General features: G+C 45.5%; 1 protein-coding gene and 1 pseudogene across 1 annotated transcript in view; one reads left to right on the forward strand and one right to left on the reverse strand.

Moving 5' to 3' along the window:
* The first annotated feature begins 8740 nt into the window (after nt 1–8740).
* On the forward strand, nt 8741–9055 carry LOC141999936 (small nuclear ribonucleoprotein F pseudogene; annotated as a pseudogene).
* A 6009-nt stretch (nt 9056–15064) lies between these two features.
* LOC141999913 (coagulation factor V-like) overlaps nt 15065–27104 on the reverse strand; it is a 58849-nt gene continuing 46809 nt past the window's right edge. Inside the window, exons 18-23 of the mRNA XM_074973797.1 lie at nt 26841–26935; nt 24161–24316; nt 22832–22976; nt 18548–18696; nt 17462–17644; nt 15065–16643 (exon numbers count right to left, since the gene is read on the reverse strand). Of these exons, the coding sequence (XP_074829898.1) occupies nt 16497–16643; nt 17462–17644; nt 18548–18696; nt 22832–22976; nt 24161–24316; nt 26841–26935 (875 nt within the window). The 3' untranslated portion in view covers nt 15065–16496. The remainder of the gene's footprint in view (nt 16644–17461; nt 17645–18547; nt 18697–22831; nt 22977–24160; nt 24317–26840; nt 26936–27104) is intronic.

The following is a 27104-nucleotide window of genomic DNA, read 5'->3' on the forward strand; positions in this document are numbered from 1 at the left end:
GCTCGCATCCCGCCATTGGCTACCCAGCGCCTGGCTCTACAGACATGGTGTACTACTCCTTATTGCCAGCTGCAGAGGCAAGGTGGGTGAAGTAATAGCTGTGATGGGCCCTATTTGTGTTGGTGAGAGGCACAAGTGTTTGAGCCACACACACAGAGCTCTTCTTCAGGTCTGGGAAAGGTCCTCAGAGTGTCACAGCTGAATACAAGGTGAACAGATTGTTTAGCATAAGTAGTTAACATTCAGGAGTCAGGCCCTGAGAAAACTTGAGCCTAACTTAAAAGTCCTGTGATCCTAAACATAATAAATACTGTTGTTGTTTTTATTTGTCCTCTGTGGTTTGAGCCTCAAGAAAGTCATATTTTCCTTTTTTTCCCCCTCCATAGCCATAAGTGCTACAAACTTGCTGTTTTTAAATAGCACAAGCTGAACTTCTCACATAGTCAAATGACTTCAAGGCTGGGGCTTTGAGAAGAGTCACATATTTACAATAAAATCACAAGAGCTGGCAATGTTGCGTACCTTCCATCTGACCCATTACCCCATGACGTATCCCATGCACATTACCAACAGCAGCCTGTAACATATCCTGTGTACACCAGCCTGTACTATATCACACACCCAGCAAGGTCACTGGCCTCTAACATAAGTTGCAGTACATCTTGTGCCTACCATAGAGTAGCTGTTCACATGTTCCCAGAATACCAGACATTTCAGCACTTTTGGTAACAGCATGAGCCCACCTCTGCCTACATGATGCTCCGCTCCTCCCGCCAGCATGACCTTGTAATAGTAATCCTTCAGGATTGTCCTGGAGTCTCCAGGAATTAAAGATTAATCTTTAATTAAAGAATATGTCATGTGATGAAACCTCCAAGAATACATCCAACCAAAATTGGCAACCCTACCTTGTATGCATGGTGCATGCAAGGTCATGCTGCATGGGGGATGCCATTTTCAAGAGCATGCCTCCATGCCCCTGCCAGTGTGACCTCATATGTACCATCAGTGCAAGGTCGTGCCACCAGGGCCAGAGCAGAGCGCTGTTCAAAATGGTATTCCCAGGGGTGAAAGTAATTTAAAGGATTTACCGGTACTCCGGAGTCCTGAGCATTGGGCGTAGCCTCAACCGGAAGAGGCATGGCCTCATCCAGAAGAGGCAGGGCCTTTAAAGGGCCCAGGGCTCCCCGCAACAGCCAGAGCCATGGGCCCTTTAAAGTGCTGCTAGAGCCCTGCCGCCGCTACCCCAGTGTGTAGAGACCACTGCCTGTCACGCTGACCAACATTCTCTCATTGTTTCCTTGTATGCTCATATCTGTGTATATCCATCTGCTGTCTCTTTTCTTTTACCTAGATTCTAAGCTCCTTGGGGCTGGGACTGTCTTTTTGTTCTGTGTTTGTACAGCACCTAGCACAATGGGGTCCTGGTCCATGACTGGGGCTCTTAGGTGCTAACGTATTATACATTATTATTATTAAATATTATTAAATTAAATAATTAATAACCAGTCAGTGATGAAAGATTAATAAACTCTTGGCTTGTAGAAGGAGACCTCGAAAGAGAGACAGAGAGCCTCATTATGAGTGAAGAAAATTAGTCAAACTTAATTTTTGAAACAAAATTGACCAAGAGAACTACTTCCTGAACTGCAGAATTGTTCCAAAAAGGAAGAGATGGTGCAGCATGTGCTGATCACCTGCATGAGCTTGGTTGGGAGAGAATATATGGACAGACACAGTGAGGTTGCCAAGAGTCTGCAGTGGAGACTGTGTGGCAAGTACAGATTTACATGCACCCTGCGATATTGTGACCAGCAAATTGCAAGTGCTCTAGAGAATGAAGAGGCTAAGATTTTATGGATCTGGCAGTTGTCACAGGCAAAGGTGTGAGGAAACCGGCCAGACATAGGTGTTGTATAAAAGAAGACAAATAAGGTCATGTTAATTCATATTGCCATGCAGCAGAGAAAAACATAAGAGAGAAGACAGCATTCAGGCTCTGTGAGAATTTTAAGGAAAGCTAAAGGAAAACAAGTGCATTTGAGCACTTAAAATTCACAAAGTCTGCAGAGGGTTTAAAAAAACTCCTGACTATGGAGTCGGTTTGTGCTCAGGATTTTTTGGTGATTCATAGGTAAATTTTAGACAGTAGCTGTCCCCGCTTTATGTTTAAAGATCTTGTATGTTGTGAAAAACATACAAATACAAAAAACCACACCCCTAGGATGTAGTAATTTCCAAATTTATCCCCTGGCCCATGAAATCTAATTTAAAATGGAATAGAATTAAATTAATTTGGCATCCCTATGCTTATGCCCCAGGAAAACACAATACTATATACCAAATATACAGTCATTGCTCATCTCACATTATGAGTCACCTTCAGGAGTTCCCCCACTCCCTCTCTTTCCTTAAGGCTTGTTAACACTATAGGTTATATCCGTATAATTTGTCACTCAGGGTATGTCTACACTACAAAATTAGGTCGAATTTATAGAAGTCGGTTTTTTAGAAATCGGTTTTATATATTCAAGTGTGTGTGTCCCCAAAGAAAATGCTCTAAGTGCATTAACTCGGCGGAGTGCTTCCGCAGTACCGAGGCTAGAGTCGACTTCCGGAGCGTTGCACTGAGAGTAGCTATCCCACAGTTCCCGCAGTCTCCGCTGCCCATTGGAATTCTGGGTTGAGATCCCAATGCCTGATGGGGCTAAAACATTGTCGCGGGTGGTTCTGGGTACATATCGTCAGGCCCCCGTTCCCTCCTTTCCTCCCTCCGTGAAAGCAAGGGCAGACAATCGTTTCGTGCCTTTTTTCCAGAGTTACCTGTGCAGACGCCATACAACGGCAAGCATGGAGCCCGCTCAGCTCACTGTCACCGTATGTCTCCTGGGTGCTGGCAGACGCGGTACTGCATTGCTACACAGTAGCAGCAACCCATTGCCTTCTGGCAGCAGACGGTGCAATAGGACTGGTAGCCGTCATCGTCATGTCCGAAGTGCTCCTGGCCACGTCGGCTGGGAGCGCGGGGGCAGACATGGGCGCAAGGACTAAATTTGGAGTGACTTGACCAGGTCATTCTCTTTAGTCCTGCAGTCAGTCCTATTGAACCATCTTATGGTGAGCAGGCAGGCGATACGGATTGCTAGCAGTCCTATTGCATCATCTTCTGCGGGGCAGCCATGAGATGTGGATGGCATGCAGTCCTTCTGCACAGTCTGCTGCCAGCCAAAGATGTAAAAGATAGATGGAGTGGATCAAAACAAGAAATAGACCAGATTTGTTTTGTACTCATTTGCTTCCCCCCCTCCCCCGTCTCGGGGGACTCATTCCTCCAGGTCACACTGCAGTCACTCACAGAGAAGGTGCAGCGAGGTAAATCTAGCCATGTATCAATCAGAGGCCAGGCTAACCTCCTTGTTCCAATAAGAACAATAACTTAGGTGCACCATTTCTTTATTGGAACCCTCCGTGAAGTCCTGCCTGAAATACTCCTTGATGTAAAGCCACCCCCTTTGTTGATTTTAATTCCCTGTAAGCCATGTCGTCAGTCGCCCCTCCCTCCGTCAGAGCAATGGCAGACAATCGTTCCGCGCCTTTTTTCTGTGCGGACGCCATACCAAGGCAAGCATGGAGGCCGCTCAGCTCACTTTGGCAATTAGGAGCACATTAAACACCACACGCATTATCCAGCAGTATATGCAGCACCAGAATCTGGCAGAGCGATACCGGGCAAGTAGGCGACGTCAGCGTGGTCGCGTGAGTGATCAGGACATGGACACAGATTTCTCTGAAAGCATGGGCCCTGGCAATGCATGCATCATGGTGCTAATGAGGCAGGTTCATGCTGTGGAACACCGATTCTGGGCTCGGGAAACAAGCACAGACTGGTGGGACCGCATAGTGTTGCAGGTCTGGGACGATTCCCAGTGGCTGCGAAACTTTCGCATGCATAAGGGCGCTTTCATGGAACTTTGTGACTTGCTTTCCCCTGCCCTGAAGCGCATGAATACCAAGATGAGAGCAGCCCTCACAGTTGAGAAGCGAGTGGCGATAGCCCTGTGGAAGCTTGCAACGCCGGACAGCTACTGGTCAGTTGGGAATCAATTTGGAGTGGGCAAATCTACTGTGGGGGCTGCTGTGATGCAAGTAGCCCACGCAATCAAAGATCTGCTGATATCAAGGGTAGTGACCCTGGGAAATGTGCGGGTCATAGTGGATGGCTTTGCTGCAATGGGATTCCCTAACTGTGGTGGGGCCATAGACGGAACCCATATCCCTATCTTGGCACCGGAGCACCAAGCCTGCGAGTACATAAACATCAAGGGGTACTTTTCAATAGTGCTGCAAGCTCTGGTGGATCACAAGGGACGTTTCACCAACATCAACGTGGGATGGCCGGGAAAGGTACATGACGCTCGCATCTTCAGGAACTCTGGTCTGTTTCAAAAGCTGCAGGAAGGGACTTTATTCCCAGACCAGAAAATAACTGTTGGGGATGTTGAAATGCCTATAGTTATCCTTAGGGACCCAGCCTACCCCTTAATGCCATGGCTCATGAAGCCGTACACAGGCAGCCTGGACAGTAGTCAGGAGCTGTTCAACTACAGGCTGAGCAAGTGCAGAATGGTGGTAGAATGTGCATTTGGACATTTAAAGGCGCGCTGGCGCAGTTTACTGACTCGCTTAGACTTCAGCAAAACCAGTATTCCCACTGTTCTTACTGCTTGCTGTGTGCTCCACAATATCTGTGAGAGTAAGGGGGAGACGTTTATGGCGGGGTGGGAGGTTGAGGCAAATCGCCTGGCTGCTGGTTACGCGCAGCCAGACACCAGGGCGGTTAGAAGAGCAGAGGAGGGCGCGGTACGCATCAGAGAAGCTTTGAAAACCAGTTTCATGACTGGCCAGGCTACGGTGTGAAAGTTCTCTTTGTTTCTCCTTGATGAAACCCCCCGCCCCTTGGTTCACTCTGCTTCCCTGCAAGCTAACCACCCTTCCCTCCTCCCTTCGATCACCGCTTGTAGAGGCAATAAAGTCATTGTTGCTTCACATTCATGCATTCTTTATACATTCATCACACAAATAGGGGGATGACTACCAAGGTAACCCAGGGGGGGTGGTGGAGGAGGGAAGGAAAATGCCACACAGCACTTTAAAAGTTTACAACTTTAAAATTTATTGAATGCCAGCCTTCTTTTTTTTGGGCAATCCTCTGTGGCGGAGTGGCTGGTTGGCCGGTGTCCCCCCCACCGCGTTCTTGGGCATCTGGGTGTGGAGGCTATGGAACTTGGGGAGGAGGGCGGTTGGTTACACAGGGGCTGTAGTGGCAGTCTGTGCTCCAGCTACCTTTGCTGCAGCTCAACCATACACTGGAGCTTACTGGTTTGATCCTGCAGCAGCCTCAGCATTGAATCCTGCCTCTCTCATCACGCTGCTGCCACATTTGAGCTTCAGCCCTCTCTTCAGCCCGCCACTTACTCTCTTCAGCCCGCCACCTCTCCTCCCGGTCATTTTGTGCTTTCCTGCACTCTGACATTATTTGCCTCCACGCATTCGTCTGTGCTCTGTCAGTGTGGGAGGACAGCATGAGCTCAGAGAACATTTAATCACGAGTGCGTTTTTTTTTTCTTTCTAATCTTCACTAGCCTCTGGGAAGGAGAAGATCCTGTGATCATTGAAACACATGCAGCTGGTGGAGAAAAAAAAAGGGACAGCGGTATTTAAAAAGACACATTTTATAAAACAGTGGCTACACTCTTTCAGGGTAAACCTTGCTGTTAACATTACATACATAGCACATGTGCTTTCGTTACAAGGTCGCATTTGCCTCCCCCCACCGCGTGGCTACCCCCTCAACCCTCCCCCCTCCCCGTGGCTAACAGCGGGGAACATTTCTGTTCACCCGCAGGCAAACAGCCCAGCAGGAACGGGCTCCTCTGAGTGTCCCCTGAAGAAAAGCACCCTATTTCAACCAGGTGACCATGAATGATATCTCACTCTCCTGAGGATAACACAGAGAGATAAAGAACGGATGTTGTTTGAACGCCAGCAAACATACACTGCAATGCTTTGTTGTTCAATGATTTCAGAGTACGTGTTACTGGCCTGGAGTGGTAAAGTGTCCTACCATGAAGGACGCAATAAGTCTGCCCTCCCCAGAAACCTTTTGCAAAGGCTTTGGGAGTAGGTCCAGGAGAGCTGCGAATGCCAGGGCAAAGTAATCCTTTCACATGCTTGCTTTTAAACCATGTATAGTATTTTAAAAGGTACACTCACCGGAGGTCCCTTCTCCACCTGCTGGGTCCAGGAGGCAGCCTTGGGTGGGTTCGGGGGGTACTGGCTCCAGGTCCAGGGTGAGAAACAGTTCCTGGCTGTCGGGAAAACCGGTTTCTCCGCTTGCTTGCTGTGAGCTATCTACAACCTCATCATCATCATCATCTTCTTCGTCCCCAAAACCTGCTTCCGTGTTGCCTCCATCTCCGTTGAAGGAGTCAAACAACACGGCTGGGGTAGTGGTGGCTGAACCTCCTAAAATGGCTTGCAGCTCATCATAGAAGCGGCATGTTTGGGGCTCTGACCCAGAGCGGCCGTTCGCCTCTCTGGTTTTCTGGTAGGCTTGCCTCAGCTCCTTAAGTTTCACGTGGCACTGCTTCGGATCCCTGTTATGGCCTCTGTCCTTCATACCCTGGGAGATTTTGACAAAGGTTTTGGCATTTCAAAAACTGGAAAGGAGTTCTGATAGCACGGATTCCTCTCCCCATACAGCCATCAGATCCCGTACCTCCCGTTCAGTCCATGCTGGAGCTCTTTTGCGATTCTGGGACTCCATCATGGTCACCTCTGCTGATGAGCTCTGCATGGTCACCTGCAGCTTGCCACGCTGGCCAAACAGGAAATGAGGTTCAAAAGTTCGCGGTTCTTTTCCTGTCTACCTGGCCAGTGCATCTGAGTTGAGAGTGCTGTCCAGAGCGGTCACAATGGAGCACTCTGGGATAGCTCCCGGAGGCCAATACTGTCAAATTGTGTCCACAGTACCCCAAATTCGACCTGGCAAGGCCGATTTAAGCGCTAATCCACTTGTCAGGGGTGGAGTAAGGAAATCGATTTTAAGAGCCCTTTAAGTTGAAATAAAGGGCTTCATCGTATGGACGGGTGCAGGTTTACATCTATTTAACGCTGCTAAATTCGACCTAAAGTCCTAGTGTAGACCAGGGCTCAGGGGTGTGACTCAGCCACGGCCAAGTGACGTAAGTTATACCGACCTAAGAGCCAGTGTGATAGCTACTGCCTCTCGTAGAGGTGATTTTAATATGCTGATGGGAGAGCTCTCTCCCGGTCTCCCGTCAGCATAGAACATCTTCACCAGTTGCACCATAGCAGCCAGTTTGAGCTTCTAGTGTAGACCTGCCCTGAGTCACAAGGCTTCCCTGATGAACATTCAGCAAAGGGATCTTTTATCTTCCATTGTGTCCTGATTCTTTTCCAGCAGGGCACAACTGAACTTCAGAGGGTGAGTTCCAGTACTTTTTTCCCCCCAGGCAAGATCAGAGCTGGCAGCATTCCTCAAATTCAGTAAAAATAGCTCCTCACTATCTTACTAGAACAAGAACATATTATGCAGAGAATAAGATAATGATCACATGAAATAATATTTTAGAGAGAGAAGAAAGGAGGAAAGAGAACAATTCATTCTAAGCTCTGATTGGAGCTATTCTATAAAATATACACATATTTCCTAGATAATTTGCTATTCTCTGCTCTCGGTTCAGATCCATCCTGCAGCATTGCAGGAACTCCCTGTTTTTCCATCTCCCCTTGTACTCTGCTTCCTAGCTCACACCTGCATTGCTGCAGCTCCTATGCTTCGTTTTCTTTCACCCATGCTTTGCTCCACAAAGAGGGAGCTGCAATACAATAGGATGACTTAATAGGATTTACCAGACTGGGTCGTACCATTCATTCGTGCAATCAAGTATCCTGCTTCAGGGCTAATACCTGAGTCATGAAAGGGAAGTAGCAGAATAAACCTCCATAATGCACCTATCTTGATGACTCCTGTAATAAGTTATTTTCTTATACCTAGAACCATGGGTTTTTCTCACCCTCTCCATCATTTTATCTTAACTTGCATAGCTGCAAAAGTTATTAGTGTCATAATATTAGCCAGCTCTTTATAGCACCCAGCCAAACATTTTGTCACCATCCACATCTTCCTATGGCAGTGATTTTTGCAGGCTGTCTGTCCTCTGTGTGCAGCAAAAATTATTTTTCAGTGGCTCTTATGCTACTGCCCCTCGATATCATTGCATCCTCTTGTTCTTGTGTATGGGACATGGGAACAAGGAGGGAGCGATCCCCATTCTTTAATTTGGAATAATTCACTCAAGCCCCAAATAGATGGAATGAGCTCCCTGGTCCATTAAAATAGGCACTTATCCCCTCTGTTTTTAAGAAACCTTTGATCTCTTAAGCCTCATCAGTGTGAAAGAAACTGAAATTGTGACTGAAGCATGAGCTGTAATATGAGAAATAAACAAAAATGTGTCCTCACTGTCAAAAAGCCATAAATACCCTCTCTGCACCCTGTACACAGGGTCTGAGTAGTAGGTGGCATAGAGGCCTGGCCTGCTGGAATGAGGAAGGGTTGAGGATCTAGATGCTGGCTGGGATCATATCCTCACACAGAAGTCAGCAGACTGGAGGTAGGAGTTTGAACTTTGTGAGTCTTACATCCTTTGGGTACACGTGCAGCCCTGTGAGTAATTTTTGTTTTTACCGCTGCCTTGTGCCAGGCCGCGTTACCATGAGCTTGCCCCTGAACCCCAAGCCCTTCCTGAATGGGCTGACAGGGAAGCCGGTGATGGTGAAGCTGAAGTGGGGGATGGAGTACAAGGGCTACCTGGTGTCTGTTGATGGCTACATGAACATGCAGCTTGTAAGCACAGAAGAATACATAGATGGTGCATTGTCAGGACACCTTGGTGAAGTTTTGATAAGCTGTAACAATGTCCTGTACATCAGAGGAGTAGAAGAAGAAGATGGAGAAATGAGAGAATAAGTTTGTATATTTCTGGAAAATAAAGATCAGTTTTTCACAAAAGAGAATAGCAATTCTATCAGAGATCCCACAGGAGGCGAACCTGTGCCACCGCTGATAGCCCCTGCTGCTCTCCACAGCTCCTTCACTGGATTACTTCATTGAAGTCAGGCTGCAAGGGATCCACTCAGCTGCTGTTCCCCAGTGCTTCCCTTTAGAGGGTTTGACTAGAGTGTAGGGACCCGTTGAAGAGTTAATTAAGCCTCATGCTACATCATCTGGCTTCCAGTTTTTCTGCAGGGTTTTGGAGGGGACTATATGCATCTCCCTCTTTTCCGCCCCCTCCCCCCCAGACTTCCCCTCTAGAGCTATGGATCCCTCACCCTCTGAAATGGCCTTTGGGAGGTCCAAGGTGGGAGGGAATAGTGCAACAGACACAGCTGAGACCCTCTATGCTAGGAGGAGGTGGATCCAGAAGGAGACCCTCTGTGACCCTAACACTAGGCAGGCATTTGGCCTAGTACATTCCCCTCTCAAACCAGCCACAGGAAGGTAATGCTCCTCTGAGCAGCACTGACATTTCCTGTACACAATTCAGATGGTTTTATTAGAAGTGAGAGATGAATTCAGAAGAGTAATTGAAGCTGCATGAGGAGGCTGGTGAGAAGGTGAATTCTCATTCTGTCTGGGTCTACAAAAACTCCACCTACCAAACCACTCTAGTTTGGTTACGGGTTTATCTATCAGGTTAGAAACATTACATCATCAGGTTTCTGGATTTTTGTTCCCACTGTATTTTTCTCCCTTTTAAATTTGTTTCCTTCTTTCTCAAGGAAAAAGGAGGGTAAAGGTTAAGAAGTGTCTGAAAGTAGGCAAAACACAATATTCTCACTTTTTTTAAACCCTTTTTTCCAGTTGGAAAATAGTAAATAAATGTGAAAAGTAGGGGCTTCCCTCCATTGTCACAAGATTTTGTTTCTAATTTTCCAGTCAGAAATTTGACTGCTCTATCGGTTGATCCTCTTACGAGCACTGAACACTATTACTTCTGTGGATGTAGTAGCTCTGCACAAATGAACCCTGTAATAAATGAAGTGGGGAGGTAGCTCCTTTTTATAGACACCCAGCCGGCCAGTTAACTACAAAATCCCTGTTAGTAGCTGTTCTCTACTTGCTTTACCTGTAAATCGTTAAAAAAGCCCATAGGTAAAAGAAAGGGAGTGGACACCTGATCAAAAGAACCAATGGGAGGGTTAGAACTTTTAAAAATTGGGAAAAAACTTTCCCTTTGTCTGGCTGTTGTTGTTCTCCAGAGAGAGAAGACACAGAGCAGCAATGCTGTAAGAAGCTTTAAACCAGCTACAAAAATTCATCAAATCATACCTAGGAATTACTTATCTGAAACCCCAGATATGTAAGTAGATCAGGGAATGTCTAGGAAGACGCAATTAGGTTTATTTCTTTTATTTCTGTAAGGCTTGTGGACTCCTCTGTGCTAACCCCCAAATGCTTTTGTTTTGCCTGTAACCATTAAGCTGGACTTCAAGAAAACCATTCTTGATGCTTCTTATTATATTTGCTCTTTTTAAATCTAGCAATAGTCTAAGTTCCAAATGTATTTTCTTTTTTTGTTTTTAATAAAATGTACCTTTTTTAATACCAGGATTGGGTTTTTGTGTCCTAAGAGGTTTGTGCATATGTTGTTTAATTAGCTTGTGGCAACAGCTGATTTCCTTTGTTTTCTTTCTCAGCTGTTCCCCGGAGCAGGGGTGAAAGGGCTTGAGGGTACCCCAAGTGTGCCTTCCTGGGTCCAAAGGGGATTTTTTTTGCATTTCAGTGGTGGTAGCATCTACCCATCCAAGGTCAGAGAGAAGCTGTAACCTTGGGAGTTTAATACAAGCCTGGAGTAGCCAGTATTAATTTTTAGAATCCTTGCGGGCCCCCACCTTCTGCACGCGAAGTGCCAGAGTGGGGAATCAGTCTATACAAACCCTTTCAAAGTTGTGACATATAGCATGAAGCTTACCAGGGAGACTGTTTCTACACTATGTCATATGAATCCTGGCTGTCGCACCAAGCCAGCATAATGAATGTGTGATGCTATCTGTTGGGATCCACCCAAAATTTATGCATGTAATCTCCTGAGCATATCCTTGTGAGTAATATTTTATATAAACAAATACATCATGCAACATAAAGAGGATATGAAAGGATACATCACCTGGTTCAACATGAAAATGGGAGGAAAGTTGCCAAGTGTAAATGGATGTGATTTTGAAGATAAGAACTTCAGAACAGGTGGAAATCCAAGGGTATTCTGTACCCTGGCCATAACCCTTTAAGAGTGTAGGGCTCAGTTGTGATCTCAATTACACCCATGGAGTTCACACTGAAGTCATGGGGAGTTGAGTGGACATACTGGAAAGCACAACCAGGTCCTTGAATTTCAAATGTGGAATTCACTTCACCCACATATAGTGCAAATAATTGGGTGGCGAAGGTCATGGACTTAGGGAGGCAAAATCTACCTGAAGCCTGGTGAATGCAGTGTAGCACTCCCCCACTTGCTTCTATGCCGGGCACTCTCAAGTGGATCCACATAGATGTTGGATCCCATGGCCCCATCCCTAGCTCACCTCTGTGCTGGGCTATGTGGCTGCACAGAGAAACCTCCCCCTCCCCCCAGAGCACAGGGGCTGCCAAAACTTCCCCATGCCACTCCACCAGCACCTTGACATAGGGCTTCAGTGCTGCAGAAGGCCTTCTGGTGGCCCTGCACACCAGGGTGAATTTCATCTTAAGTGTTTGCTGTGTGAGATGTTGAATTAGGTCAGGCCAGAACTTGGCGGAGCTTGTTCAGCAATCACATGGTTTTAAACAATTCTCAGAAATTGCTGCAGGCATATTGGAAGGCAAAATCACATCAGCCCATCCTGGTTCTGCCTTGTCTAGTGCTCTTAGTAACAAAGCGGCATTTCTTGCCTGACATCTAGGGCGCAGTGACCCTTAGGGGATGTTCTTAGTCAGCATGAAACCTGAATAAATCATATGAAAGCACAACGCAGCCAGAGGGACAAAAACAACAACAGTTGTAGCTTACATCTTACCCAGTTCATGAACTGCTGGGTTCATTGAGAAGTAAATTAAAGGGGAGGCTGTCAAGTTTAGATCTGTGGTTCAGGGCAAGGATTTACAAAATAATCTCACATGTGCAGAAATGTTCTTCTGAAACATCTCTGTGTAAATTGGCACTACAAAGCATTTTTGTATTTAAAGCATGCTGTGCACTGTTGTGAACCAGTACACAAAAAAACTCAGCTAGAAAAATGAAACGAACTATAAACAGAAAGACAAGGTGGGTGAGGTAATTGCTCTTTATTGGATCAACTTCTGCTGGTGAAAGGTACAAGCTTGCGAGTTACACAGAGCTCCTTGTCAGGTCAGGGGAAGGAAACAGAGGGTCTGAGCTAAATACAAGTTGGAACAGATTGTTAAGCAGAAGGGTAACATACTGGAGGTGGTCACTTGAAAAGAATGAACGGTTAGGGGCTAGATTGTTATGCATAAAGGGTTTGAAATGGGCAATTAAGGATAGCAGGCAGTAAGGTGTGTCACAAATTGTTGCAATGAGCCATAACACCAGTGTCCCTGTTAAGCCTAGGGTTTTGAATTTGAAGGTATTGTGCAACTTTCCATTAAGGACAAGTATTGAAAGATCAGATATGGAGTGATCGCTTTGTGAAAAGTGTTCACCACAGGTGATATGATGTTTGTGTCTTTTATCATTGTTCTGTGTGAGTTCATTTGAGAGCATAGTGAGTGTCTGGTTTCACCCACATAGTTGTTATTGGGGCATTTGATGCACTGTATGAGGTGTACCATGTGTTTTGAAAAGCATGTGTAGGACCCCTGTATCTTGAAAGGTTTGTTGTGGGGGTGCTGATCATTGTAGCAGTGGATATACATATACAGGTTTTACATCTGTTGTGCAGGCAGGGCCTGGTGCCCCTTTGAGTTGGTGTATCCTAGTCTATGTGGAATTTGCTTCTGATGATGAGCTTGGCAAGGTTAGGGAGTTGTTTGAAGCATAGGCGCCAACTCTGTAGGTGCTCCGGTGCTGGACGACCCACAGGGAAAAATTAGTGGGTGCTCTGCACCCACCAGTAGCCAAGCTCCCATCCCCACCCCATGCCCCACCTCACCTCCGCCTCCGCCCCCTCCCCTGACCACACCGCATCCCCATTCCTCCACCTACCTCGGAATAGGGGCAGGGAGGGGGCTGAGTTGGGGCGGGGACTTTGGGGAAGGGGTTGGAATGGGGGCAGGGCAGGGGCCGAGCACCCACCAGCGCCAGTAGAAGTCAGTGCCTATGGTTTGAAGGCCAGGAGAGAGGGTTCAAAAAAAGTTTTTTCAGGATATCAAAATATTTAATAATCTGTCTCAACTTGTATTTAGGTAACTCTGCTTCCTGGCCTGGTGTCCTGGCCAAATTTACCTAATTATGTTCTGCCTATCCAAAATTCCCGCTGCAGTTTCAGCTGATGCTGGCATTCCTCACTTCTGCAGTGCCGTGTTGCTTAAGGTTATGTCATGTGAAGTGCCCCATGGCTTTCTCAGTTTTGTTTCTATTTAATGTGCATATGAGGAGGCTTCTGGGAGGGTTAGTAAGGAGACATGGTCTACATTGTCTCCAATACACTGGTGATACCCAGCTCTATGTCTCCATAACATTCCGCTCTGCCAGCGGCATGGAATGAATGATACACTGCCTGTGTGGGACCGAGGCCTGCATGAGGGCAAGCAGGCTAAGATTCAATCCAGATAATACTGAAATACTGTTGGTAGGCTGGGGGAAAGCCAGCAGAAGAACTGGTAAAGACTGTATCAGCAATTCTGATTGGAGGCATGCATCCACTGTTTGGGTAGAAATAAATGGTCCGTTTTCAGAATGGAGAGAGGTAAATAGTGGTGTCCCCCAGTGGTCTGTACTGGGACCAGAACTATTCAACATATTCATAAATCATCTGGAAAAAGGGGTAAACAGTGAGGTGGCAAAATTTGCAGCTGAAACTTAACTACTCAAGATAGTTAAGTCCAAAGCAGACTGCAAAGAGCTACAAAAAGATTTCACAAAACTGGGTGACTGGGCAACAAAATGGCAGATGAAATTCAATGTTGATAAATATACAGTAATGCACATTGGAAAACATAATCGCAACTATACATAAAAAATGATGTGGTCTAAATTACCACTCAAGAAGGATCTTGGAGTCATTGTGGATAGTTCTGTGAAAACATCACAAAACTGCAACTGCAGTCAGAAAAGCTAACAACATTAGGAAACATTAAGAAACGGATAGATAAGACAGAACATATCATATTGCCTCTATATAAATCCATGGTACGTATGCCCACATTTTAAATATTGTGTGCAGATGTGGTCGCCCCTCTCTAAAAAGATATATTGGAATTGGAAAAGGTTCAGAAAAGGTCAACAAAAATTATTAGTTTTGTGATTTTGCTCCAGGCCATTTTCTGTTGCAAATATTTCATTTTTGGTGATGGTTTTGTCAATCTGGCAAAGTTGCCTTTCAAAATATGGAAAATCAGAAACGTTAACATTTTGCTCTTCACTCCAGAAATTCAGCTGTACTTTCAAGTGGAAAACGGTGACAGTATGAAATATTTTAAAAAGGCAGAATAAAATGTGAAAAAAATATTGATTGAGGTTTTTAAATTTTATTTCACTTTTTTATACATCTTTACTTGGAAACACATACATTTTTTGATATAAGAACTCTAATTCTCTTGAAACAGCTTGAGACAATACTTTATAAGGTTAGAGACCAAAACATGGCCCTGGGTTCTTGATGATATTCTGCCCCAGGCCATGAAGGACCCAGGTGAGCAGAAGGAGTCCTCTGCTGACAAGACTGGAGCCTAGGACAGTACTAAAAGCTTAGCTAAAACTCTGCTAAAAAGATATATTCAGGGATAGCAAATATATTCTCACTGAGCGCATCCATCCAGAGAAAATCTATAAATGTTTTCTGCACCACAGCAGCGCCACCAGCAATAATGTTGGCAAATGCTGTAGCACAGACAAGGTGTAGGTGTCTTTACCGTAGTGTTATCGAATCCTATTTTGTTACCATCATGTTTCTCATCAACAGCCAAGAAGGCTTGTTTCTTCCAGTAGGGATAGCAAAACAGCATTGCCTAGCTTCTAGTGGTTAGAGTGTGGGACTGGAAGCCACGAATCCTGTTTCTGGTTCTACCACTGACCTGCCATGACCTTGGGCAAATCACTGTCTCTCTCTATGCTTCTTTCCTGCCACCTATAAAGATACTGTTGATCCCCACCCAGGGGTGCTGAGAAGATTAATGGTTATTTAGGATATATAGAGTCAGAGGCATGCGTGGTGTTTAAAAAAGCAAATATAAAGATGAGGGCCCTAGATTCTCGGAGAAGGGGTTGCAGATCCTTGATCTTGAGGCCACTTCTATGTCAGCCCCAGCAGAAATCAGAGCAGAGTGGAGGCTTCTCTTACCTACACTGGCAGGCTATGACCCTCCAAGGGACCACCTACCAGCCAGGAAAGCTGGAGTGCAGCATCACACCCACTTCCCAGCCCCAACACCAACGGCTACTGGATGGTGGTATAGACAGTGGTTTTATGTGTACTGGGGACTCCCCCTTCAAGGGGAATGCCTAGGGAGGGACATCTGATAGCTTTCAGCAGTGAGGGGGCTACAGAGAGAGCAAAGCTGGGCTCAGGATTAAGCCCAAGGTCCCTGCCCTCAGGAGATTTAGTCTAAAATTAGGTCAGGACCAGGACAAAAGAAGAACGTGTGTGACTGGGGGAAGATGACAGTGGTAGAGAAATGGAGGGAATGTGTTTGGGTGCCCAGATTCCCATGGAAAGGGGCATGTCAAACTTGCATGCTTTGTGGATTTGATGTTTGTTACTTTCTCTTTTTAAGGGTGGGTCTACACTGCAGCTGGGAGGGTGCAGGTAAAGAGACACATGTTAGCTCTGCTCCAGCTTGGGTGCTAAAAATAGCAGTACGGCCATGGCGGCACGGGCTAGCCACCTGAGAACAATCCCAACTGGCCTCTGCGTCCATACGCGGTTGGCCAGCCTGAGCTGCTGCCCATGCCGCTGCTCGAGCGCGCGAGCTCAAGTGGAGCAAGCACGTGTCTACCCACCCGCTCTGGGAAGCTCCCTCCCAGCTGCTGTGCCGTTCTATCCTTAATGTACATTTATATGAATGAAATATCTGCCAGTGAAATCTCTCTTTTAATTCACGTTGGCAAAACACTAAGATCCTTGGAGGAAAGGCACTTCAGAAGGACTAAATCTGACTACTCTAAGAGTTTAAAAAATGTAGTTCTGCACAGTGATTGCTGAAAAGTGTCAGGCTCCCAGACTTGGCCGTTCGTGTGTACTCTGTCCAGCATTTAGGAAGGATCACAGCCAAAGAGTTCTACCCGGAGAGCAATGCTTCGATTCCAAGTTTTAGGAACAATGCGGATGAACCTGGAAAATATGGGTGGATTTAAGAAATGCTTGACCTGTCCGCTGCTGTTCTCATTCCCCCTAAATACCTGAAAGTAAACAAAACAAGGAATTAGTTTGGGAAAAAATTATTTAAAAAAAGCGGATGCATTTGTAAGGTATCTAAATACTTCAGAGTTGCTGCGTTCGGGAACCGGGAGATGGACTGGATCACACCAGTGGTGTATACACAGCCTTCCTCCTCTAGGTCACTGGTTCAAATCCAGTCAAATCCAAACTGCGGTCTCTGTTTCTGTCTACATCACAAAAACTATCACCACAATTGGTGCTAACTGGCCCCTGTGTTGGCTGGGGACTGACAAATCTCCCCTCTCTTATCCCTAGATGTGGTCCCTGCAGGTCGGGATTGAAGCACTTCCGTCAAGGTGGCTTGGGGGATTTTGTAAGTGCTGTACCAGCTGTGTGGATGTATGGAGGTCTCAGCTCTGTCAATCTGGGACCTTTCACCAGCACTAAATTCACTTAAAAAAATTAAAGCAAAAAATATTTTGCAGTGAAGTTTGGCAGAGGCTTCCGCATACACATTCTGTGCACTCCTTTGAAATGTCCCTCTTTAAAAGGCATGTCACTGATTTCATCCCAGGTTCAACAGCATTCCACTCACATGTAGCATCTCCTCCCTTTTACTGGTGAAAATTATTTACATCAGAAATGAAGAGCCACAAAAGGGAAGTTCGAGAGTCCTCTAAAATAGAAGAACAACTCCACCAGCATTTTAAATTCAACTGCAGGAACAATTTTTTGTGCCCCTCATTCTGGGGCTGTCCCGCGTTTGGGCCTTGAGAAGTATGACAAAGTGCTCGGGATTCAGAAAAAGGGACAGAATTCTCCGAGTTTAAAATGGTACCTTTCCCACTGAAGTGGTGTTATCCATATAAGGTTTCCATTCTGTGCCTTCATCACTGTAAAGGATGGCGTAGGTTTTCACAAATAGCTCCACAGACATGGACTTGCAACCCTGGGTTGTGATAGCGGTTATCTTCTTCGCTTTGAGGAGATCAATCTGCAACCACTGCTGGTTGTTGTTTGACTACAATCAATACAAAGAGTAATGTTTGAGTAAATGTGTGTTTGTGCCAATATTAGCACAACCAGAAACGTTGCTCAATGACAGTTAAAGTGGTATGAAGACATCCACCCACCCAGAACTTCAAACCTATGCAAACCAAATTAAGGGAAGTGCTACCAGCATTCTCTGCTGGCCACACATCAGTTTAATCACTGCAGATGATACACGCTGACCCTTCATCCAGCATTCACTTCCATTGCCAATGCAGAATGAAAAGCAATAAAAATTCATCCCTGGTGAATTAATGTAGCTCTTATAAAGCACTTCTCATCAATAGATCTCAGAGTGCTTTACAAAGTATCATCATCATCCCCATTTTACAAATAGGGAAACTGAGACTTGCAGGGAACTGACTTGCTCAAGGTCACCCAGCAAGCCAGTGACAGAGCTGGTTATAGAACCCAGGCCTCCTGAGTCTCACTCCAATGCTCTAGTCACTAGGCAGTAAAGCCAACAGAATTACACCAGATGAATTTGGCTCACAGGCCACCAACCTTCAGCGCTTACTCATCCACTGAGTCCAAAGAGACCACTCCCATGAGTAAGGGCTGCAGGGCCTGCTTCCATGCTGGGCCTGCTTCCAGTCTCCACACAGTTTCATTGCTTTCCACGTCACATTATGAAATCAGTAAATGTTCTTTTAAAAAAAAAAAACACCACCACCTCTCTCCCTTAAAGGAGCTGGGCATATCCCAAACCTCCCACTGGAAGGGAACTAAACAGGCTTTTCCCAGGAGGACTGAAGAGAAGAAGCCAGAGCACAGCATGGAGGGGACACAGGCCCAGACACACACCAGAGCAGCAGCACATTCGCTAACAGCAGCAGCTTTGACTGAGCAGTTTTTTCTTCTGTTTGCTTGTTACCTTTGCTTGCCAGGCATTCAACCTCCCTTGCTGATTGAGACGCGCGAGGGAAGGCTCCCATGCGTTATACCAGGATATCTTATAGGAAGAAGCTGTAATCTGAGCTTTTTTGATCTCCCCATTTTCCATTCCCAGCGGCAGAGAGCAACCTGTTAAGAGAATAGCAGTAGGTCTCCATTTAATCTCTTGAGCAGCAGTGGACCAGAGGAATAAGCAACAGGCTAGGAACGCCTGAGTTGTCATCCCGTCTCTGCCACTGACTTGTTGTGTGGCCTTGCTCAAGTCATTGTAACTGCCCTTGTGCCTCAGTTTTCCCATCTTTAAAAGGGAGGTAATGCAGAGTTGTTGTGAGCATTCATTAGTTAAAATGCGTAAAACACTTTGAAGTTGTGAAGTGCTATCTAAATTCTAAATGCTCAGGACGTGGGAGAAGAGAATACATTTGCAGTCAGGGAGTGGAGCTCTCTTTGCTCAGTCATCATTAAAACGAAGCCCAGCAGATCTGTGAAATAAAAGGTTTGTTTATCTCTGCCTGTATGGGTGAGACTGTGAAAAGCACCCGAAGTTAGACCAATTCTGACTGAGCGCTTTTGAAAGTCCCACTCTGTATTCTTATATTGCCATTCAAGGATTTCACAAGCATCTTGTGATGTTTGGATGCCCAACTTGAGAAACCCGGTTTTCAGAGGGTGAGCAGGGCTCAGTCTGAAAATCAGGTCCCTTTGAGGTGTCTCATGTTAGGCACCAAAAATCATGAGTTGCTTTTGAAAATAAGAATGGGGGATTTCAATTATCCCCATATTGACTGGGTACATGTCACCTCAGGACGGGATGCAGAGATAAAGTTTCTTGACACCTTAAATGATTGCTTCTTGGAGTCCTGGTCCTGGAACCCACCAGAGGAGAGGCAATTCTTGATTTAGTCCTAAGTGGAGCACAGGATCTGGTCCAAGAGGTGAATATAGCTGGACCACTTGGTAATAGTGAGCATAATATAATTAAATTTGATATCCCTGTGGCAGGAAAAACACCACAGCGGCCCAACACTGTAGCATTTAAATTTCAGAAAGGGGAACTACACAAAAATGAGGAGGTTAGTTAAACAGAAATTAAAGGGTACAGTGCCAACAGTGAAATCTCTGCAAGCTGCGTGGAAACTTTTTAAAGACACCGTAACAGAGGCTCAACTTAAATGTATACACCAAATTAAAAAACCTAGTAAGAGAATCAAAAAAGAGCCACCCTGGCTAAACAGCAAAATAAAAAAGCAGTGAGAGGCTGTCATAAATATAAAGGGAAGGGTAACCACCTTTCTGTATACAGTGCTATAAAATCCCTCCTGGCCAGAGGCAACATCCTGTTACCTGTAAAGGGTTAAGAAGCTCAGCTAACCTGGCTGGTACCTGACCCAAAGGACCAATAAGAGAACAAGTCAAATCTTGGGTGGGGTGGGGGAAGGCTTTTGTTTGTGCTCTTTGTTTACGTGGTTGTTCTCTCGTGGGACTGAGAGAGGCCAGACAGAAAATCCGTCTTCTCCAACCCATCCTAATCCAAGTCTCCAATATTGCAACCAGTATAGGTAATCCAGGCAAGGCGGATTAGTTTCTCTTTTGTTTTTCTTGTGAATTTTCCCTGTGTTAAGAGGGAGGTTTATGCCTGTTTTTGTAACTTTAAAGTTTTGCCCAGAGGGGGATCCTCTGTGTTTTGAATCTGATTACCCTGTAAGGTATTTTCCATCCTGATTTTAGAGAGGTGATTCTTTTACCTTTTCTTTAATTAAAATTCTTCTTTTAAGAACCTGATTGATTTTCCATTTGTCTTAAGATCCAAGGGTTTGGGTCTGTGTTCACCTGTACAAATTGGTGAGGATTATTATCAAGCCTTCCCCAGGAACGGGGGTGTAGGGCTTGGGGGGATATTTTGGGGGAAGACATCTCCAAGTGGTCTCTTTCCCTCTTCTTTGTTTAAAACGCTTGGTGGTGGCAGCATACTGTTCAAGGCCAAGGCAAAGTTTGTACCTTGGGGAAGTTTTTAACCTAAGCTGGTAAGAATAAGCTTAGGGGGTCTTTCATGCGGGTCTCCACATCTGTACCCTAGAGTTAAGAGTGGGGAAGGAACCCTGACAGAGGCAAAAAGGCATCCTTTAAAAAGTGGAAGTTAAATCCTAGTGAGGAAAATAGAAAGAAGCATAAACACTGGCAAATGAAGTGTAAAAATACAATTAGGAAGGCCAAAAAGGAATTTGAGAAACAGTTAACCAAAGACTCAAAAAGTAATAGCAATTTTTTTTTAAAGTACATCAGAAGCAGAAAGCCTGCTAAACAACCAGTGGGGCCACTGGATGATGTAGGTGCTAAAGGAGCACTCAAGGATAATAAGACCATTGCGGAGAAACTAAATGAATTCTTTGCATCGGTCTTCATGGCTGAGGATGTGAGGGAGATTCCCCAGCCTGAGCCATTCTTTTTAGGTGACAGATCGGCGAAACTGTCCCAGATTGAGGTATCATTAGAGGAGGTTTTGGAACAAATTGATAAATTAAACAGCATTAAGCCACCAGGACAAGATGGTATTCAGCCAAGAGTTCTGAAGGAACTCAAATGTGAAATTGCAGAACTACTAACTGTAGTCTGTAACCTATCATTTAAAATCAGCTTCTGTACCAGATGACTGGAGGATAGCTAAAGTGACACCAATTTTTAAAAAGGGATCCAGAGGTGATCCCGGCAATTACAGGCCTGTAAACCTGAATTCAGTACCGGGAAAACTGGTTGAAACTATAATAAAGAACAATATTGTCAAACATATAGATGAACATAATTTGTTGAGGAAGAGACAACATGATTTTAGTAAAGGGAAATCATGCCTCACCAGTCTATTAGAATCCTTTGAGGGGGTCAACAAGCATGTGGACCAAGGGGATCCAGTGGATATAGTATACTTCGATTTTCAGAAAGCCTTTGACAAGGTCCCTCACCAAAGGCTCTTACGCAAAGTAAGCTGCCACAGGATAAGAGGGAAGGTGCTGTCATGGATTGGTAACTGGTTAAAAGATAGGAAACAAAGGGTAGGAATAAATGGTCAGTTTTCAGAATGGAGAGAGGTAAATAGTGGTGTCCCCCAAGGGTCTGTTCTGGGACCAGTCCTATTCAACATATTCATAAATGATCTGGAAAAATGGGTAAATGGTGAGGTGGCAAAATTTGCAGATGATACAAAACTACTCAAGATAGTTAAGACCCAGGCAGACTATGAAGAGCTACAAAAGGATCTCTCAAAGCTGGGTGACTGGGTAACAAAATGGCAGATGAAATTTAATGTTGATACATGCAAAGTAATGCACATTGGAAAACATAATCCCAACTGTACATATAAAATGATGGGGTCTAAATTAGTGTTACCACTCAAGAAAGAGATCTTGGAGTCCTTGTGGATAGTTCCCTGAAAACATCCGCTCAATGTGCAGCGGCAGTCAAAAAAGCGAACAGAATGCTGGGAATAATTAAGAAAGGGATCGAAAATAGGACAGAAAATATCAAGTTGCCTCTATATAAATCCATGGTACGCCCACATCTTGAATACTGCATGCAGATGTGGTCGCCCCATCTCAAAAAAGAGATATTGGAATTGGAAAAGGTTCAAAAAAGGGCAACAAAATTTATTAGGGGTATGGAGCGGTTTCTGTGTGAGGAGAGATTAATAAGACTGGGACATTTCTGCTTGGAAAAGAGACAATTAAGGGGGGGATATGATAGAATTCTATAAAATCATGACTGGTGTGGAGAAAGTAAATAAGGAAGTGTTATTTACTCCTCATAGGACAAGAACTAGGGGTCACCAAATGAAATTAATAGGCAGCAGATTTGAAATAAACAAAAGGAAGTATTTCTTCACACAATGCACAGTCAACCTTTAGAACTCCTTGCCAGAGGATGTAGTGAAGGCCAAGACCATAAGAGGGTTCAAAAAAGAACTAAATAAGTTCATGGAGGATAGGTCCATCGATGACTATTAGCTAGGATGGGCAGGAATGGTGTCCCTAGCCTCTGTTTGCCAGAAGCTGGGAATGAGTGACAGGGGATGGATGATTACCTGTTCATTCCCTCTGGGGCACCTGGCACTGGTCACTGTTGGAAGACAGGGTACTGGGCGAGATGGACCTTTGGTCTGACCCAGTAGGGCCATTGTTATGTTCTTAAATCTTGGCCCATAAAAATAAAAAGTGGAACCTATTTTTCTAAGGTGTAGAGGAGAACGAAGTACCCGTGAGTTCTCATTGCTCACCTTCGACTTCGCAGCCCAGGAGTTCCATCCGAAGAGTAGGCCTGTTGTAGGAGTCAGTTGGATAGACCCTGATATACCTAGCAATGATAGGTGGATCAATATGGTTGTCTTTTATCCCATGGGCATCTGAATTACCTTCAAACAACTAGTAAAACAGAAAAACCAATTAAGAATTCACAAAAGATAATGATATTAATTTAAAGCAATTGCAAGCTTGGTCCTGCAAACCCTATGTCATGCGATTAAGTCTTTACTTATGCAATTTCAACGGGGCTACTCACATTTTAGCAAAACCGAAAAATACATCCTCCTTATCTTTGCCTTACTATAGCATCCAGAGGCTAACTCAGGGACCCAGTGTGTTAGGCGCAGTACAGACCTTTATTAGGATATTAATAGACAGACAACTGAGACCAGTAAAGACCTAACATGTATTAACACCGATCATTCAAACACCAGGGTACTGGGGGTATGGCTACACTACTGCAGCTACAGGTGCAGCGTGCTGGAGCTGTACCACTGTAGTGCCATAGCGTTCCCCTTCCTTTGTCACTGGAAGGGGTTTTTCCACCAGTGTCGTTAATTCTCCTCTTCAAGAGGTCGATGGAAGAATTCTGCATCTACAGTGGGGCGTAGGCTGACCTAACTACATTGCACAGGGTGTGATATTTTTCAGAGCCCTGAGCAATGTAGCCAGGTCAATCTGATTTTTAGGTGGAAACCAGGCCGCAGAGTTGAGCTCCAGCAGGTAGGGGAGGGATGTTTGGGCATAGCTGGGAGACCCCTGGAAGGGCAGGCGCGATATGGACACTTGGGTTGCACATACGTTAGGTAGCTACTGCTAATATTGCTTTGCTAACTATTGGGAGAGGGTGCAAGGGCTGGTCCGCACTGAACAGGGGCAGGAGTTCAGTCCAGCGTCCCACTCTCCTTCCACATGTGCTCAGAGGAAGGACTGTGAGACAGAAGTGAGGCCTGTGCAGAAGTGGGGCTGCACAACCAGGGTTACAGGGCTGGGTTGAAGCCCAGGCTCGGGAGATTCCTTATCTCTTATTACGATCCTGTATTCTCCTTTGTTATACACACCAGGCCAGACTAGTAAAGGGATCTAGGTACCTCACGATGCAGATAGGCATCTAGTGCTGTTTTCAAAACGTCCTTTAGGTCCTTTGGAATTAGTGGGATTTTCCAATCTGCATCTTCATGCGCCTAGATACCTTTAAAAATCTGACCCCTTATTCCTTGAGAAAAGCCCCTGGTGGCTGCCTGTTACTTTCTGCTGAGCTGCGTAAAGCCGGGGAGGCTGTGGTGATTAACGAGCAGGCAGACCTTCTGTCCCCCAGTGCTGTTTCCTATGAAGGTGATCCACTTCCGTTTGTCCTTGCTGTAAGTCATAAAGAACTCTTTGACATACAAGGACTTCATCCATTGCTTGGCTCCCTGCGTCTGTATCCCTGTGATCAGAACTTCCCTTTGCAGGTCCACCTGTAGAAGGCCAAGATACATAAACTGTAAGAAAAGCTGCACCGTGAACCCGATTTCATCCTCTGGCACCTAGGGCATGGTGCCCAGGCCTGCATTTAGGCACTCAGAATGGCACTTCCTTCCCCGAGATGGGTAACGGGGTGTCTAAGCGCTGGCGCAGAGTCCAAATGAGGAGTTGTGTCCTAACCTATTTTATTGATGTGTGTATTTATTTGTAGGCATTTTTGGGGTGCCCACCACCACAGTATCTGGGCACCTGACAAACATTAATGAATCCATCCTCGCAGCGTCCCTGGGCGAAGCAGTGGAGTGTTACTATTTCCATTGTACAGAGAGTGAGGCACAGAATGGGTAAGGCATACATTTCAAAAGCAGCCTCTGGTTTTGAGCATCCAGCCTGAGATAACCAGGGCTTGTTTTTGGGGGATGTTGAGCCCCCACAACTCCAGCTGAAGCCATCAGGGGCCATGAGTGCTCAGCACCTCTGAAAAATTAGAACCTGGTGTCTCAAGCTGGGCACAGAAGCACCCTCCAAAAAAATCAAGCAACGTTTGAAAGTTTTTGCACAAGGTCACACAGTGATTGTGTAGCAGAGCCAAGGTCTCCTGATTCCTGGGAGTGAGTGCCTTCACCAGAAGACCCTTCCTGCCCCCTTAGGCCTTCTGATGCTGACAATGAAAAGGTCAGTGATGTTGTTTACTAGCAAAGCTGTGCAGGGAAAGAAAGATGCTCTTTCTGGAGCAGATCAGAAGAAAAAAACCCCACAATTAGTTTAAAGGGAGTTTTCAGCCCCACTTCATCAAGCACAAACAGATTATTTCTCTCTCCAAGTTTTCTGCCCTTACAAAAGAAAAGCAATTCTTTTCATGGATTTCAGGGGGATTTGGAAGGCATCTGTAACCACAGACCCTGGTTTCCACTGAGCAAGTCACATGAGACCCATTAACTCCATCACAGCTGCTAGACTGTTCTTGTGTATTTTTAATAAATAATTATGTTGACTATAATGACTTCAAATGTGTTGGGGGGAAGAAAGAAGAGAGGAAAGGTGTTGGGCTGATAGCTGGGGGAGAGTGAAGTCTTCCTTTTATCCACCCAGCATGGGGAGTGACAGTACAAGCTTCCCCCATGCTAGCCCACCAACAGGCCTCCGCCCAGAGCTGCAGGTGCCATCCCCAGGGGTCAGAGGGGTGTTCAGTCTCCATGGCCCATCCAGTCCTTGGTCTCTCTTCTGAGACTCTCAGCCAAGGGGCCAGTTAGCACCAGTTTTGGTGGGAGAAGGGGTGGGTTTGTGATGTGGACTGAGAACATCAGCTCATTATACACAGGTCTCTGATCAAGGCTCATACTGCTGTGATTTTCTGGCTCCAGCAAAACCAGGCTGGATTCAGACAAGCGAGGTCGCAGAGAAAGCCTGCACATCCTGTTATCTATCTCGTGAGCTGTCCAAGTTCCTCCTTAGCAGCCGTTTTAATTGAAAATCCATAATAACCTACAGCTGCTTATTGAAAGTTTCTCTTTGATCCAGTAAGATGAGCAAAGAGGCAATTTTTAGAGGAGATAGGAGATAGCACAACTCTGACTGGGTAAGCAAGGAGTCTGGGAGGCTCCCATTTGCCACATCTGGTAAAGCAGCTGCCTAGGGATCACTCATGTCCCATTTAAGAGCATGAGCTGCAGTGACGTGCAGGACATACCGTCTGTCAAGCTACAGAGAGCAGATACCACAACAAACAGGCAATTTCTGCAAAATCTTCTAGTGCTCCAGCCAGTTCTAAGGAAATACTCAGTGTGCGCCTGATTTTCAAAACAGCTCAGCTACCTGTTAGGCACCGAAATGAAGTGACCAGGTACTCAGAAGTACTCCGCATCCAAGAGTCTCCACTCTTGAACATCTGGCCAAGTCTTTAGGGGCCTAACAGGTCGCTGAGCTTCTCCAACAATCTGGCCACTTGTTCTGGGGTTTCTGGACAGCCACTAGAATCAGAACAGGAAGAGCTTAAAGTACAAAACAACTTATAATTCATTAACCGCCCCCCACCCTCCACACACACACGCCATGTAACAGTTTGTGTTGTGAAGTAGAAACCAGATGTCTAACCCATGACTAGACTGGAGGATTAGCTGGTCACTCAGCAAGGGCTGAATACATATACACATTGAGAGAAGGGGACAGCAAAAGGACAGACTGTTTATCTACAGTATGATTATACCCTGGGCAGCGGCAGGGCAAACTTCCCCGCAGTTCCCTCCGACAACAGGTCACGACCCTGACACAATACTGGGTCAGTGGTTCAGCACTCACTTGAAGAGGACCATGCGTCCTACTGAATCACCAGTACCACTTCCTGCAACACCTGAGTTTTCCTTGGCAGCCTCTTTGGGAAGTCTAGTTATAGTTTGACCTTGTTTAACACACACGACACCTAAAATAAACCCAGCATGTGTGTGGTGGTGTAGCTGCAGGCATCAGCTAACCTGTCTGGACCTCACAGTGGGCAAGTATGTATGATACCAACCATACCTGGATCCATGGAAATTCACCTTGCTCCATGTCAGTGCTCCAAGCATTATATTTTCCAGCGTTGTTTAATCTAGCTAATTTAGGTTCCCAGTAGTCTAGGTGGAAAAAAGGAACAAGGATAAAAGGTAAAAATCAAGGAAAACTAGAAAGCCACTGCGTGCATATTTCAGTTCTTTTTTGGTTTGTCCCGAAGGAAGAGACTCCAGTACAAATACCTGATAAGCTGTAAAGCTGACAAAAGCTTCAGAGACATTGGATGTTATC

Source organism: Natator depressus, chromosome 1, assembly GCF_965152275.1.
Source record: "Natator depressus isolate rNatDep1 chromosome 1, rNatDep2.hap1, whole genome shotgun sequence".
Taxonomy (NCBI): domain Eukaryota; kingdom Metazoa; phylum Chordata; order Testudines; family Cheloniidae; genus Natator; species Natator depressus.